The sequence below is a fragment of the Drosophila subpulchrella genome, chromosome 2L (genome assembly GCF_014743375.2).
Source record: "Drosophila subpulchrella strain 33 F10 #4 breed RU33 chromosome 2L, RU_Dsub_v1.1 Primary Assembly, whole genome shotgun sequence".
Lineage (NCBI taxonomy): Eukaryota > Metazoa > Arthropoda > Insecta > Diptera > Drosophilidae > Drosophila > Drosophila subpulchrella.
The window spans coordinates 19,882,568-19,895,646 of record NC_050610.1 but is presented as its reverse complement, the minus strand read 5'-3'; the positions used below and the strand labels follow the sequence as shown (position 1 = coordinate 19,895,646).

Below are 13,079 nucleotides of genomic sequence, written 5' to 3'. Positions count from 1 at the left end.
CGATTTCCAAGAAGTTGGTAATTTAAATTTGGCGCTAACGACCTATTTTAAGCAAGTTGGCATCCCCAAATAATAGATATCATAAATAGCGCTGCCAACTGCTTCACATAGCGAAGTCACAAGCCCACGTAGCGGTGACACTGTTCTAATGAGCGGAGTTACCCACCAAAAAGCGTTGCCACCCTTGCGATGTATCAATCACGACATAAATATTTATTTCATCGAAAGTATCGATATATGGATATTTTTATGTATTCTTAACATCTCCAATTGCAACCCTGCGTTTCCGAACGTGCTACCTATTTCCGCCTGCCTTCCTCTTTCTTTTTGCAATTGTCAGCCGACGAAGGTGGGTGTTTTTTCTTGCATCTCCATCCGGAATACCTTAACTAATATACCATTATTACCCGCAGTGCTCTTTAACTTGAACTATCAACATGGTTGCCGTCAAGAAACAAAAGAAGGCGCTGGAGAGCACCAATGCCCGTCTGGCTCTGGTGATGAAGTCCGGCAAGTACTGCCTGGGCTACAAGCAGACCCTCAAGACCCTGCGCCAGGGCAAGGCCAAACTGGTGCTCATCGCCAGCAACACCCCCGCCCTGAGGTGAGATCTGCAATGTGCTGCTACTGAGAAGTAGATTTCCACTGCGCCCAAGTTGCCGTTTTTGTTGGAACCATATGGAGTCTGCCTTAAAGCTGACTGAGAAGTATGATTCCGAGCGGAGTAGTTTATGGAAACTATGGAGTAGTACAATCAATTGTCAATCTCAAGCTATGGACTGGTTTGCTTTATATTTGCGCCTCCACATGGTTCCACCAACAACGGGTCCCACACACCACTTGGGGTAAGAAGTCTATACATAACCTTAATTTGTTAACATTTTATGATGATCCTTTTGATTCCGAATGCCTTGACGAATCCTTTTTATACTAGAGACTCTTTCTGACTGTAAAAACAGCCAGAAGTTCATGCTTGCCATAAGTAAAGACCTATTGCTAATGTGTACCATGTGTTCTTTCTCCATTTTAGGAAGTCTGAGATCGAGTACTACGCCATGTTGGCCAAGACTGAGGTCCAGCACTACAGCGGCACCAACATTGAGCTGGGAACCGCCTGCGGTAAATACTTCCGCGTGTGCACCCTGTCCATCACCGATCCTGGAGATTCGGACATCATCCGCTCGCTGGAGACGGCCTAAACTTATTTTTAATCGAACAAGACGACACAATAAAGTTTTGTATGAGGAGAGATAATGTTGAAAATAAAAACTTATTATTTTGGTAATTCACGAAGAACATTCATATTCGATATAGTCCAAATATCTATCAACATTTTATTGGGGTCAACTATAGCTGACAGTTTAATACTTCTTGGAAGTCAATTTGTATTTTCAAAAATATGCAGGTCAATTTTGATTCGATTAATATAGTTTTATTTATTTCTAATATATACATACATAGTTACATATTTATTGTCATTTTTCACTTTTTAAGTACAAACGGTTTAGATAGGACACATTTACCTATGAGCTCTCCATATCAATTTACAATTGAGCCCGACAATAGCCTTACACTTTAAAAATGTGGCTTTTAGCTTTAAATATGGTTTCCTTTGGCCTGCAAAATATAAGAAAAAATGTAGATTAAAGAAAATGATTATTTTCTAGTTAGTACTTACATTTTCGGCAACTTTCAGGAGATGATCAAAACTAGCCTTCCCCGTCTGCATGACCATTCCATGGAACACTTTGGCTTCCGACTGCGTTAACAGTTCGTAGGGAGAACCAAATTCGACGACTTGACCAGCATCCAGAACCAGGACCTTGTCCGAGTCCATGATGGTGTTCAAACGATGGGCTATAGTAAGTACAGTGCAGTCCTTAAATTTGTTTCGAATGGTGGTCTGTATTAGGGCGTCCGTTTGGGGGTCAACATTGGCCGTAGCCTCGTCCATCACAAGAATTCGATTCTCGCGCAGAATGGCCCTTGCCAGGCATACCAACTGGCGCTGTCCCACGCTGAAATTGGCCCCACCCTCGGAGATGCTGCTCTGCAGACCTGTCGGCAATTCCGAAATTTCCTCCTTGAGGTGAACCTCCTCTAGAGCATTCCAAAGCTTTTCGTCCGGATATTGCTCGAAGGGATCCAAGTTGTAGCGCATGGTGCCCGAGAAGAGCACCGGTTCCTGCGGTATAATAGAGATTTTGCTGCGTAGGTCGTGAAGACCCATTTCATTTGTGTCCCTTTTGTCGATGACTATTGCCCCTTCGTTGTAGGAAAGTCGGAAGAGTGCGTTAATCAGCGATGATTTGCCCGCACCTGTACGTCCCACGATGCCCACTTTCTCCCTGGGTTTAATCGTAAAGTTTAGACCCTTAAGCACGCGATCCGCGTTGGGATCAGGCACATATCTTAAACTCAAATCCTTTGTCAGCAGTTCACCCTCTTCAGGCCAACTCTTTGGCGGTTGCTTGTCCGCCGGCGACGTAAACGCTCCTTCGGACTCCAGGTCCTTGTACTCGAGCACTCGCTCCACCGAGGTCATTGAGTTCTCCAGCTCGGCGGATTGTCGCATGCCCCACTGTACCATTCCAGTCATACCCAACGCTTGAGTGATTGCCAGACCTATCTGTCCAGCGTTCTGCAGAGGGGGATTGAAGAAGCCGTGCAATATCACCGATATCACGTATGCCACACAGAAAAGATCCAAGTAGTAGCCGAATGCACGGCTGGTAGAGACAAATGTGTAGTAGCCCGAGCTGTGTAGATCCTGGTAGTTGTCGTACTGCCCGATAAGCGTCCTCTGAGCGCCCATGGCCCGTATGGTGGGAAGTCCATTGAGAGTGGCACTGAAGTGCGAGTACATTGGCGACCGAGCCACTGCCTCCAGACGCTTAACATCCCTCGAAGTGCTCAGGTAAAAGTCCCGCCAGTAGTAGAAGGCCAGTACCATGGCTAAGGTGTTGATCAGGTACCATGGGTTGGTCACGCACAGCACGCAGATGATGCCCGACAGGGTGAGGAAGATCTGTATGCAATCCAACATAACGGCGGGCATCACCTCATCCACCTGTCCCAGATCATTAGCGAATCGGTTGAGGATTCGGCCGGAAGGGTTCGTATTGAAAAAGTAGAGAGCCGTGCGAGACAGGCCGCGAAACATGGAGTTGTGCAGTTCGGTGGAGGAGTGCATTGTGATGTTGAAGAAAAGCAGGGTCCTTAGGAGGGCGCAAATCACCAGGCCCACATTGATGGCAGTAAAATAGTAAATATCCAGTGATGAGGAAGTCGAGGTATTTTTCACCCTAGAAAGAAAGATTCAATTAGTTGAGATACAAATATTTAAGCATTTTTACTACACTCACCAGTACGATAGGAAGTAATCACCGCCAGATGCCAGAAGCTGAGTGCCAGTGCACAAGAACACCAGCAATGCGAAAACCAGGACGCCACAGCCTGCGCTAAAGTATTTCTTGTACATGCTCAACCCAATTTCAGCACCACTACGGGACTCCAGCACCGGAGATGCGCTCGGATTTGGTTTCTCCTTCTCCACCATGGACTCTAGGGATGAGGAGCTTCCCTTGGCACTGCCACTGCTCAGAGTGCTGCTCTGGCGGGAATAGTTTGCAGACTTTTCACCCACATCATCTCCGCCGCCATTTTGAGTGCTCTCCACCAAAAGCTGCGCAAAGTCCTGTCCGCTTTTCAGCATCTCATCATAGGTGCCGCACGCCGAGACCTTTCCCTTGTCCATGATCACAATGAGATCGGCGTGCTCCAGAAACTGCAGCTGATGGGTGACTAGTATCACTAACTTTTTGCCCAGGAAGCCGCGCATGCATTCATCGAAGAGGTGTCTACCCACATGGGTGTCCACAGCGCTGAGGGGATCGTCCAAAAGGTAAACATCCGCCTGGCGGTAGACGGCTCTGGCCAAACAGATTCTAGCTCTCTGACCACCGGATAGCGAAGCTCCGCGCTCACCGACGATGGTGCTATCACCATGGAGCAACTCCAAATCGCGTTCCAGGGCGCACTTCTTAAGGACCGTTCGATAGCGCTGCCTGTTCATTGGCAAGCCAAACAGGATGTTGTCGCGCACTGAGGCATTGAAAAGCCAGGGCTCTTGCGAGGCGTAGGAGTACCTGCCTGACACTTTAACGTATCCTGATTCGGGCGGCAGCTCTCCTAGGATGGCCTGAACAAGGCTTGATTTTCCCGATCCCACGGGTCCAATTACAGCTACCAGTTGGCCACTGTGCAGTGACATATTGATGTGATCCAACACGGGTTCATGCTGCTCCAGGCTCCACCTCGCTCTCAAATCTTTGATATCCACTAGGACATCAGGTACTTTTCCATTTACAATGGGATACGGATATGCCTTCTTTTCGACTCCTCCCAGCAAGCGCTGCTCCTCTTCCGCTTTTTCTTCCCGGAGCTCTGACATATCAATTATATTCGCTTCCTCACGCATCATAAATGTTTCGATGCGACGCATGGAGACCAATAGTTCAGCGAACTGAGACATTCCACTGGGAAAGAACTTGCTCACAGTGCGCCGCAGGATGTTGTAGAAAGCAGTGACACAGAAGGCACGCTCTGCTGTCAGATCGCCGCCTCCCAGGACGAAGCCCAGGAGGCTCACAAAGATGGCAATGCGACCCAGGGTGATCTCGAAGGAAAGCAAGATGCCGCGCAACAGGTTCATCTTGCGAATGGAGCTCATCTCGCTGCGCCTCATCTGCTCGATTAGTTTGCCAAACGGCCGTTCCCATGTATACATTTTAATCACTTGTATGCCCGAGATGATCTCGTTCATCATGCGCACCCGCTGGTCAGTCCGGAGGGCAGTTTGCAGCCGCAGCTTTGAGGTAACTCGGCTTAAGTAGGTTTGTAGCGGTAGATAGAGTATCAAGATGCTGATTCCGTAAAAGGAGGCCCATCCGATCTGTTGGTACAAAAAGTAGGCGGCAATCAGCAGCTCCAAAGGTCCCAGCCAAAGGAAATGAAAGTGGATGAGGCATCGATCGAAGCGGTTGAGGTCGTTGGAGAGCAGGTTCACCACCTGACCGGTGGTGGTATCACCCAGCGATGTGCGGCTAAGGCGTAGAGCCTTTCTATAGATGGCACTGCTCACTGCCACTCGCATCTTCATGGCCAGGTGCTGAAAGGATTAGATGTTTGTTGATCAAAGTCATGAACTAGAAATGTATACTGAGAACTTACCATCATGCCCATCATGTATGGGTGTGTGAGGAGTACACTGGCCAGGATGCAAGCTATAAGGAGCACCGCATAGAGCTGGGCGTAGTAGCTACTACCGTCTCCATGCTCACTGAACTCCGATATGAGACCGGCCAGAAGAAGCGGCACCGTGGCCCTGTAACGAAGTAAATTAAGTGGTTATAATTATCAGTGACAAATTGGATGATTAAGCCCAGGGCACTTACCTGGTTCCCAGTTCCAAGATGGCAATCACTATGCCGGATATGATAAGCTGCCAGCCAAAGACGCGTCCAATGACCCGCAGGACACTTGGATTCCGGCTAGAATCGCCCTTCAGCCGGCACCGGGCCACCTCGTTCTCCCATTCCCTAAAGAACTCATCGCCCAGACTCTCGGCTCCGTGCTCATCTAATGGTTGGTAAAGATCTTGGGGTTGGAGCGTCTGCTTGCGACCCTTGAACAGAATGGGCAGGGCAAAGCTGGAATTAGAGAGGCATTATGTAAATCGATTTCGCAACGGCGGGCAATTTATAATTGTGCTACGAACAATATGTGGTATCCGATAACGGGGTTGTCTTCGGATGTCACTTAACAGCGTCAGTTGACATGTACTTATAAAGTACATACTTGATAACACTTTCCTAGCGGTATACTGAAAGTTGTGCGTACCAGAACATTAGCGAGGATATTATACCTGCCGACTCGCGCGGATTGGGTGGCAGTTTACTGGCCTGCATGATTATGTAAATTAGCCCGGAATTTCACAAGGTTTCATAAACAATTCGGTTGTATTTCACATTGGTATTTAACAACATAAGCCACTTAGTCCAATTGCCGGCGACAGATGCTGCATCAGGATTGCCACACGTGATATCAACAAATGGTAATGAAAACTTTCCACTCGGTGTGCATGTATGTATGTACATAGATACGCAATAAACAAATCACTTGAGCCGACCGCGACGCTCCGCTTTTCCAATCATTCTGTTCCAATGGTCGCAAAATAAATCGCTTCGATGCCAAATCAAACGCCCGTCGAGCCCGGAATCAGCTGTTCGACCGGCTGACGTCTGTATGTACTGCGCGGGTGTGCGTTTGTTTGTGGGGAGAGCGCCGTTTTAGGTACATACATACATATCTATAATTACTTACATGGTCACTTTAGCCCTCGAAACATTAGAGTGGACCCCTCAACGATTTTGTAATTACTTTGCATTTATTTCCCAATCCACCAATGTAAGTCAGATTCTTAGTTATATTTATACCCTTGCAGGGGTATTATGATTTCTGTCAGAACTTTGCAACGCAGTGAAGGAGACGTTTCCGACCCTTGATCAAAGCTATCGCTGTAAATCTTTTCCAAAAGTCTTCTTGATATCGGAGATAAGTTGCAACGAGCCAACTACACTAGTCGGCATAAGTATTATGACAAAACAAAAGTTAAAAGTACTCATATTTTGAAATTATTTCATGTACATTTTGGCATCAATGGAAAAGTAATTTAAATTCAGTTTCAAATATACAAGTCTCTTCTCAACCCATTTAGCACTTATTGAAAATTACGAATTTTCGATACCCTCTGCAAGGGAATAATAATAAGAGATTCTAAAACTTTTAACTTATTAAAGTTTTACATTATCATTATAACAATAAATCTCTAAGCTAGTTTAAGTTCTTATACAGTTACTCAAGAGAAAGGAATTTACCCACATTATGTCAATTTTCAAAGGCCTGAAATAAACATTAAGGTCAGTCAAGTGAATATTTTTAAAATATAACAATTCTTACTTTTTTAGCTATTGTCTGAAGGGAGTCGTATGAAGTCTGTCCCGTCTGCGTGACCATGTCGTGAAACACATTAGAATCTGCTGCCGTCAAAAGCTCATAGGGCGTCCCAAACTCCACAGCCCGTCCACCATCCATGACCAATATCTTGTCCGAGTCCATTACAGTGTGTAATCGATGGGCTATCGTCAGGACGGTGCAGTCCTTGAACTTCTTCCGAATGGTGGTTTGAATTAAAGCATCTGTCTGGGGATCCACGTTGGCCGTGGCCTCGTCCATCACGAGGATTCTATTATCCCGCAGTATAGCCCTTGCCAAACACACCAACTGGCGCTGACCCACGCTAAAGTTTGATCCTCGCTCGGTGATTTTGGTCTCCAAACCAGTAGCCATATTGGCCACCACTTCCCTAAGTTTCACCTCCTCCAAGGAGTGCCACAGCTTTTCATCGCTGTATTCGTCGAAGGGATCCAGGTTGTACCGCATAGAGCCGGAGAACAGAACGGGTTCCTGGGGAATAATCGAGATCTTACTGCGCAGATCGTGCAGACCCATCTCACTTGTGTCCCTCTTGTCTATGAGGACGGATCCATCGTTATAGGACAGTCGGAAGAGGGCGTTTATCAGCGAGGACTTGCCAGCCCCAGTGCGGCCAACGATGCCTATCTTTTCCCTTGGCTTGATGACGAAGCTTAGGGACTTGAGAACGTTTTCCGACTTTGGATCCGGCATGTAGCGCAGGCTCAGCTCATCAAACTCTATTTTACCCTCCTCTGGCCAGGATTGAGGTGGCTTCTTATCCGCTGTGGCCTCCAAGGCTCCCTCTGGCTCAATGTCCTCGTACTCACGAACCCTCTCCACGGAAATCATTGTGGTTTCCAACTCGGCCGACTGGCGGACAGTCCACTGGACTGTACCCATCAAGCCCATGGCCTGGAAAAGATTTAATAAATTAATGTCCTAAATATGTTTTCAGGTCTTTTACCTGAGTTATCGCCAGACCAACATCAGCTCCGTTCGCAGGCGGAAAGATGAAGAAGCCGAGTGTTACAGTCGCTATATAGAGCAAACAGAATATATCCATCCAATAGCCAAAGGCGCGTGATATGCTGATGAACATATAGGCAGCGGAGCTGTGCATATCTTGGCAACTATCGAACTCCGCTTCCAAAATTTTCTGAGCTCCAAAGGCTCGAATAGTGGGAAGTCCAGTGAGAGAAGCAGCAAAATGCGAGTAAACAGGAGATCGAGCTGTTCAAGGAGGAGCGGTTTTAGAAGTTTTCTATTCTTAACTACAACTTACCATTGGCCTCTAATCGCTGAACGTCCCGCGAAGTTTTAAGGTAAAAAGTGCGCAGGTGATAAAATACTACACCAACTGCGATGGCGGGTAAGAGGAATAGAGGATTGACAATGGATATGACAAGGATATTTCCTGCAAGCGACAGGAAGTCCTGGATGACCGTCATCATCAGAGGGGGCAGCACCTCATCCACTTGACCCATGTCCTTGGAGAAGCGATTTAGGATACTCCCCGAAGGGTTCGTGTTGAAGAAGTACATGGAAGCTCGACAAATGCCACGAAACATGGAGTTGTGCAACCGAATAGAGGCCTTCATCGCCAAGTTGTAAAACAGGAAGGATCGTTTTACGGTCACAACAATGGTTAGCACTGTAATCAGCATAAATATGTAGGTGTCGTGCATTGCGTCATCTGCACCTTTTGAGTTACTTGTGTCTTCTTGGACAACCACATCCCTTTTTTTTGAGACCCTGGATCAGAATGATGTCATAATATGATCTTTTATCACTACCAATTATAAAATGACTGCTTACCACGGGGACAGAAAGTAATCCCCAAGCGAGGCAAGTCCCTGGGAGCCCAAAAAGAAGCTTGTCATCACGACAAAGGGGAGGAGTCCGCCTCCTGCCTTGAAGTAATCGGTGAACACTCCCAAGCCACTTCGACCCACCTCTTTCACCTGTTCCTCGGGGGTATCCCCTGGACAGGATTCCGCATTGGACAGCACTGATTTCACACTGCTTCGCCGCTGCTCTGTGATACTGGGGGTCCTTGACCGTTCCTCCGCCGGCTCCTCGTGACTCTCTGGTTCATCCAGAATGCTGCCAAAGTCGGCGCCCGATCTTTGAAGCTCCTCATAGGTGCCCACAGCACTAACCTGGCCTTTATTCATGATCACTATTTGGTCGGCTTGCTGCAGGAACTGCAGCTGATGGGTGGCCAGAATGACAATACGATCCCGCAGGTAGCCACGCATGCAATGCTCGAAGAGATGGCGGGCCACGTTGGAGTCCACCGCACTGAGTGGATCGTCCAGCAAGTAGATGGAGGCCTGCCGGTAGACAGCCCTGGCCAAACTGATTCTCGCCTTCTGGCCGCCCGACAGGGAAGCTCCGCGGTCTCCCACAATGGTTTTGTCCTTGAGCGGAAGTAGCTCAAAGTCTCGTTCCAGAGCGCATTCCTTCACCACCGCATCGTACCGCCGACGGTCCATGGGCTGGCCAAAGAGGATATTCTGGCGCACGGTGCCGGAAAAGAGCCACGGCTCTTGGGAGGCGTAGGACATCGTTCCACTGATATTGATCTCGCCAGATTCGGCGCGCAGCTCTCCCATAATGGCTTGAAGAAGGCTGGATTTTCCTGACCCAGTGTGACCCACAATGGCCAACAAAGTGCCGGGATGGACCTGCATGTTTACTCCACTAAGTGTGTAATCCGGTGCACTGGTATCCCACCTGGCTTTAAGTCCACTTATGGTTAAGCACGCCTTCGATCGAAGGGAGTCTTCAGTAGTAATGACGGGGTGAGTCGATGGTAGAAGTGTTTCTTTCTCCTGAATATCTTTTCCTACCTCGGTATCTGAGTCTTCTGCCTCTTCAGATTGCAGAAACTGCTGCACACGCTTGATGGAAACTAGGATCTCCGCCGTCTGCGTGATACCCGATGGAAAAAGGGTTGTTGCATTGACGCGCACCACGTTATAGTATGCGGTTATCAGAAAAGCCACTTCCGCCGTAAGGAACTGGCCCAATAGAACAAACGCCACCAGACTGATGAAGATGGATACTCTGGTGAGGAAGTTATTGAAGGACGAGAGGATGCCCTTTATATAGGCCACGTGCCGGATGGTATTGATCTCCTTTCTGCGTGCGTAGGATACCAACCGCTCGAAGGGAAGCTCCCAGGCGTACATTTTAATCACCTGAATGCCGGAGATGATCTCAGTCATCATCCGCATTCTTTTGTCCGTCCGTAGTGCGGTTTCCAAACGAAGCACCGAGATCTTGTGGCCCAGGTACATCTGCAGGGGTATAAACATTAGCATGAAGGACATGCCAAACACTGCAGCTATTCCAATCTGGAAAGAAATTTGTATACAACATTACTTATTGGTAATAATCGATATAGGTAACTTACCTCTTGGTACATGAGATAGGTTACCAAAAGCGCCTGAAGTGGGCCCAACCAAAGAACGTGCGTAAAGTGGACAATCGAGTCTACTCGGCCCAGATCGTTGGAAATTAAATTGACTATGTGCCCGGCAGTTAGTTTGGCCAAGGCCGTCGTGCTCAATCGAAGGCTCTTCCGGTAGATCATGGTGGTCAAACCCACTCGAATTTTAAGGCCTGCCAAAACACAATACTATCAAGAAAGAAAGCTATAGCTTCCGACAACTTTGTATGTAAATATTGAGAATATATAGAAATATTGAGAGTAGAATGAAGAGATCCCGATTCTATAGGTGAACATATCCTTGATCAGGATCACTAGACGATCGATCTAGCCATGTTCGTCTGAGTCTACTCTTACGCCTATAATGCTAAGATCAGGCATGTCTATTGTCGCGGCACACAACATAGATGCCAGCCATTATGCGATTGATACGATTCTCAGTATCTAGAGTATTTATGAATAAAACGAGTTTCAATTTACACTGAAGCAAAATCTTCAAAAAGTAGACCGAATCAGTTAAATTTAGATAGTGTTTTCATTTTGTCACATGTAAAATCATTTTTCATCTCATAAGTTGATATCAGAACTTTTGTATGTTGAAAGTACGTTCGTCACTATTTTTTACATCGTTGGATGGTTTTTTGTTGTATAAACGTTATAGGGTCGGAAACGATTCGTTTTATCCGTTACACAATTTCTGACGAACATACTTTCGTTCTACGCATAACGTGTGTAAAAACGCTATTCCTTATAATAGAAGAAAATATAATCATAAAGAACGAATCTATACTTTTTTCTTTGGGAGCTATACTTTACTTTATAGGTTCGAAAATGTCTTCTTGATAGCGTTGCAACTTCTGATTGAAACTATAATACCCCCTGTTAAGCCATATAAAATGTGAGAAAAATATTACAGAAATAAACTTTATAATTTATAATATACGAACATTTTGCATACTTTTTCTATGGCAAGCTAAGGTTACCCCATCGGAGAGCTTTTATATCTCTTCACAATTTCGCAAAATACAATTAATTTATTTTCAAAAAGGCCTACATCCTAAAGATATATCCGATCGTTTCTATCCGATCAGGGTCGTTTTCAAACTGGATTTACGTACACATACTTTACAGACGAAAATGTACCTGGCGACTCGTCTAGTCATTCTGATCACTGTACATTGTACAAGTGTTCAAAAGCAAGTGTTTTACAAAAGGCCAAAAGCGAAATTTTAATACCGCAAAGATGTAAAAGGTAAAACGCGATAAGGGTCGATGTTAATTTTCTTAAATTTTCTCTGTCCTAAAACACATAACAGTAATGAACTTTCCTAAATGAGTGAGGGCAAACATGTAAGGATGCAGGATTGCTACGCAGAGGGCATTGCACAAAATGACTCCAGCCGCATATGCATAAGCTGTCCCAATGGACTCCGAGCCGTGGGAGAAGGAAGACATCAGCTTCACCAGAAATGTGGGCTGCATCGTTAAAATTCCCTCCAAGACAAAGATTACTAGGCCAAGGAAGGCGAAATACCAGCCGAATACACGCAGGAGAGCCCTCAGCAAGCTGGCGTTCTCCTTGTGGGTCTCCAGTTCTATCTCCCAGGCACTGCTCAATTTGTTGCCGAGGGTCTCTTTAAAATATATATCAGTAGGGTAAAATTTTATAATGGAATATCATCTAGAAATCGTTTGTCTTACCTGACTTGTGTTCTTTCAAGGCCCTGTATAGATCCTTCGTATTCAACGTGACTTTTCGCCCCTTTATAAAAATGGGCATGGTATACCTAATTTAATTAAAATTGGTATCGGAAATATAATCGTCACATATTTGCACTGTCTTACCAATAAGTTAGTATTGAAAAAATGTTTGATCGCTCTCTCGGGTTCTCCGGGAGATCTTTGGCTTTTAACGACTGCATTTTAAACACCTGCTAGAAACTGAACTAGGATTTAAATACAAGAAAAACTTTTTCAAAAATGCGAAGAAAGTTAAATAAAAACAAGGAAGAACTCTATAGTCGAGTACCTCGACTATCAGATACCCGTTACTCAGCTAAAGGGACCAAAGGGAAATGGAGATATGCTAGCAGCAAAGCGAGATTGAAATGCGCCACCTATCGGCGGTAGACAGATTTAAGCGTTATGGGCGTTAGAGTGGGCGAGGCAAATTTTTTTTTGGGTCAATCGATAGGTTTTGACGAGACAAATACAGTTCAGTTAACATTTTGTATCTAGCATGAGGCTAATACATTTCAGTTAAAATTTTGTTTCTAGTATGAAAATTGTGGGCACCACAGGTTTGGCCGGTTTGTGGGTGTTAGAGTGGGCGTGGCATGTTCGCGTAACAAACTTGCGTTGCGTACAAGGCTACGAAATCTAAGTTTAAAATCCCAATTGCCTATCCTTGATAGTTTCCGAGATATACATGTTCATATTTACGATCTTTTGAAGTTTGCGGGTGGTTGGTGGGCGTTAGTGTGGGCGTGGCTTACTTTTTTTGGGTCAATCGATAGGTATTTATGAGAACTTTTTGGACTTTGGTGCACTATGGTCAGTATAAACAAGTGGCCTTACGACACCAACC

At 45.9% G+C, this 13,079-nt stretch overlaps 3 protein-coding genes across 3 annotated transcripts; 1 reads left to right on the top strand and 2 right to left on the bottom strand.

Moving 5' to 3' along the window:
• The first annotated feature begins 277 nt into the window (after positions 1-277).
• On the top strand, positions 278-1,269 carry LOC119546571 (60S ribosomal protein L30). The gene is made up of 3 exons (XM_037852964.1): positions 278-349; positions 414-604; positions 1,031-1,269. Exons 2-3 carry the CDS (start codon positions 438-440, stop codon positions 1,197-1,199), a joined length of 336 nt encoding a protein of 111 aa, XP_037708892.1. The 5' UTR covers positions 278-349; positions 414-437; the 3' UTR covers positions 1,200-1,269.
• A 147-nt stretch (positions 1,270-1,416) lies between these two features.
• Positions 1,417-6,250, bottom strand: LOC119546570 (probable multidrug resistance-associated protein lethal(2)03659). Its single transcript, XM_037852963.1, has 6 exons — positions 5,902-6,250; positions 5,457-5,711; positions 5,233-5,386; positions 3,366-5,170; positions 1,679-3,305; positions 1,417-1,617 (listed from the first exon to the last, which is right to left on the bottom strand). The coding sequence occupies exons 1-6, from the start codon at positions 5,967-5,969 to the stop codon at positions 1,597-1,599; spliced, it is 3,930 nt and encodes a 1,309-aa protein (XP_037708891.1). The 5' UTR covers positions 5,970-6,250; the 3' UTR covers positions 1,417-1,596.
• Positions 6,251-6,565: 315 nt separating this feature from the next.
• Positions 6,566-12,434, bottom strand: LOC119548418 (probable multidrug resistance-associated protein lethal(2)03659). Its single transcript, XM_037855659.1, has 9 exons — positions 12,338-12,434; positions 12,194-12,279; positions 11,800-12,126; positions 10,457-10,665; positions 8,854-10,397; positions 8,321-8,790; positions 8,003-8,268; positions 7,021-7,950; positions 6,566-6,963 (listed from the first exon to the last, which is right to left on the bottom strand). Exons 1-9 carry the CDS (start codon positions 12,412-12,414, stop codon positions 6,949-6,951), a joined length of 3,924 nt encoding a protein of 1,307 aa, XP_037711587.1. The 5' UTR covers positions 12,415-12,434; the 3' UTR covers positions 6,566-6,948.
• Between the last annotated feature and the right edge of the window lie 645 nt (positions 12,435-13,079).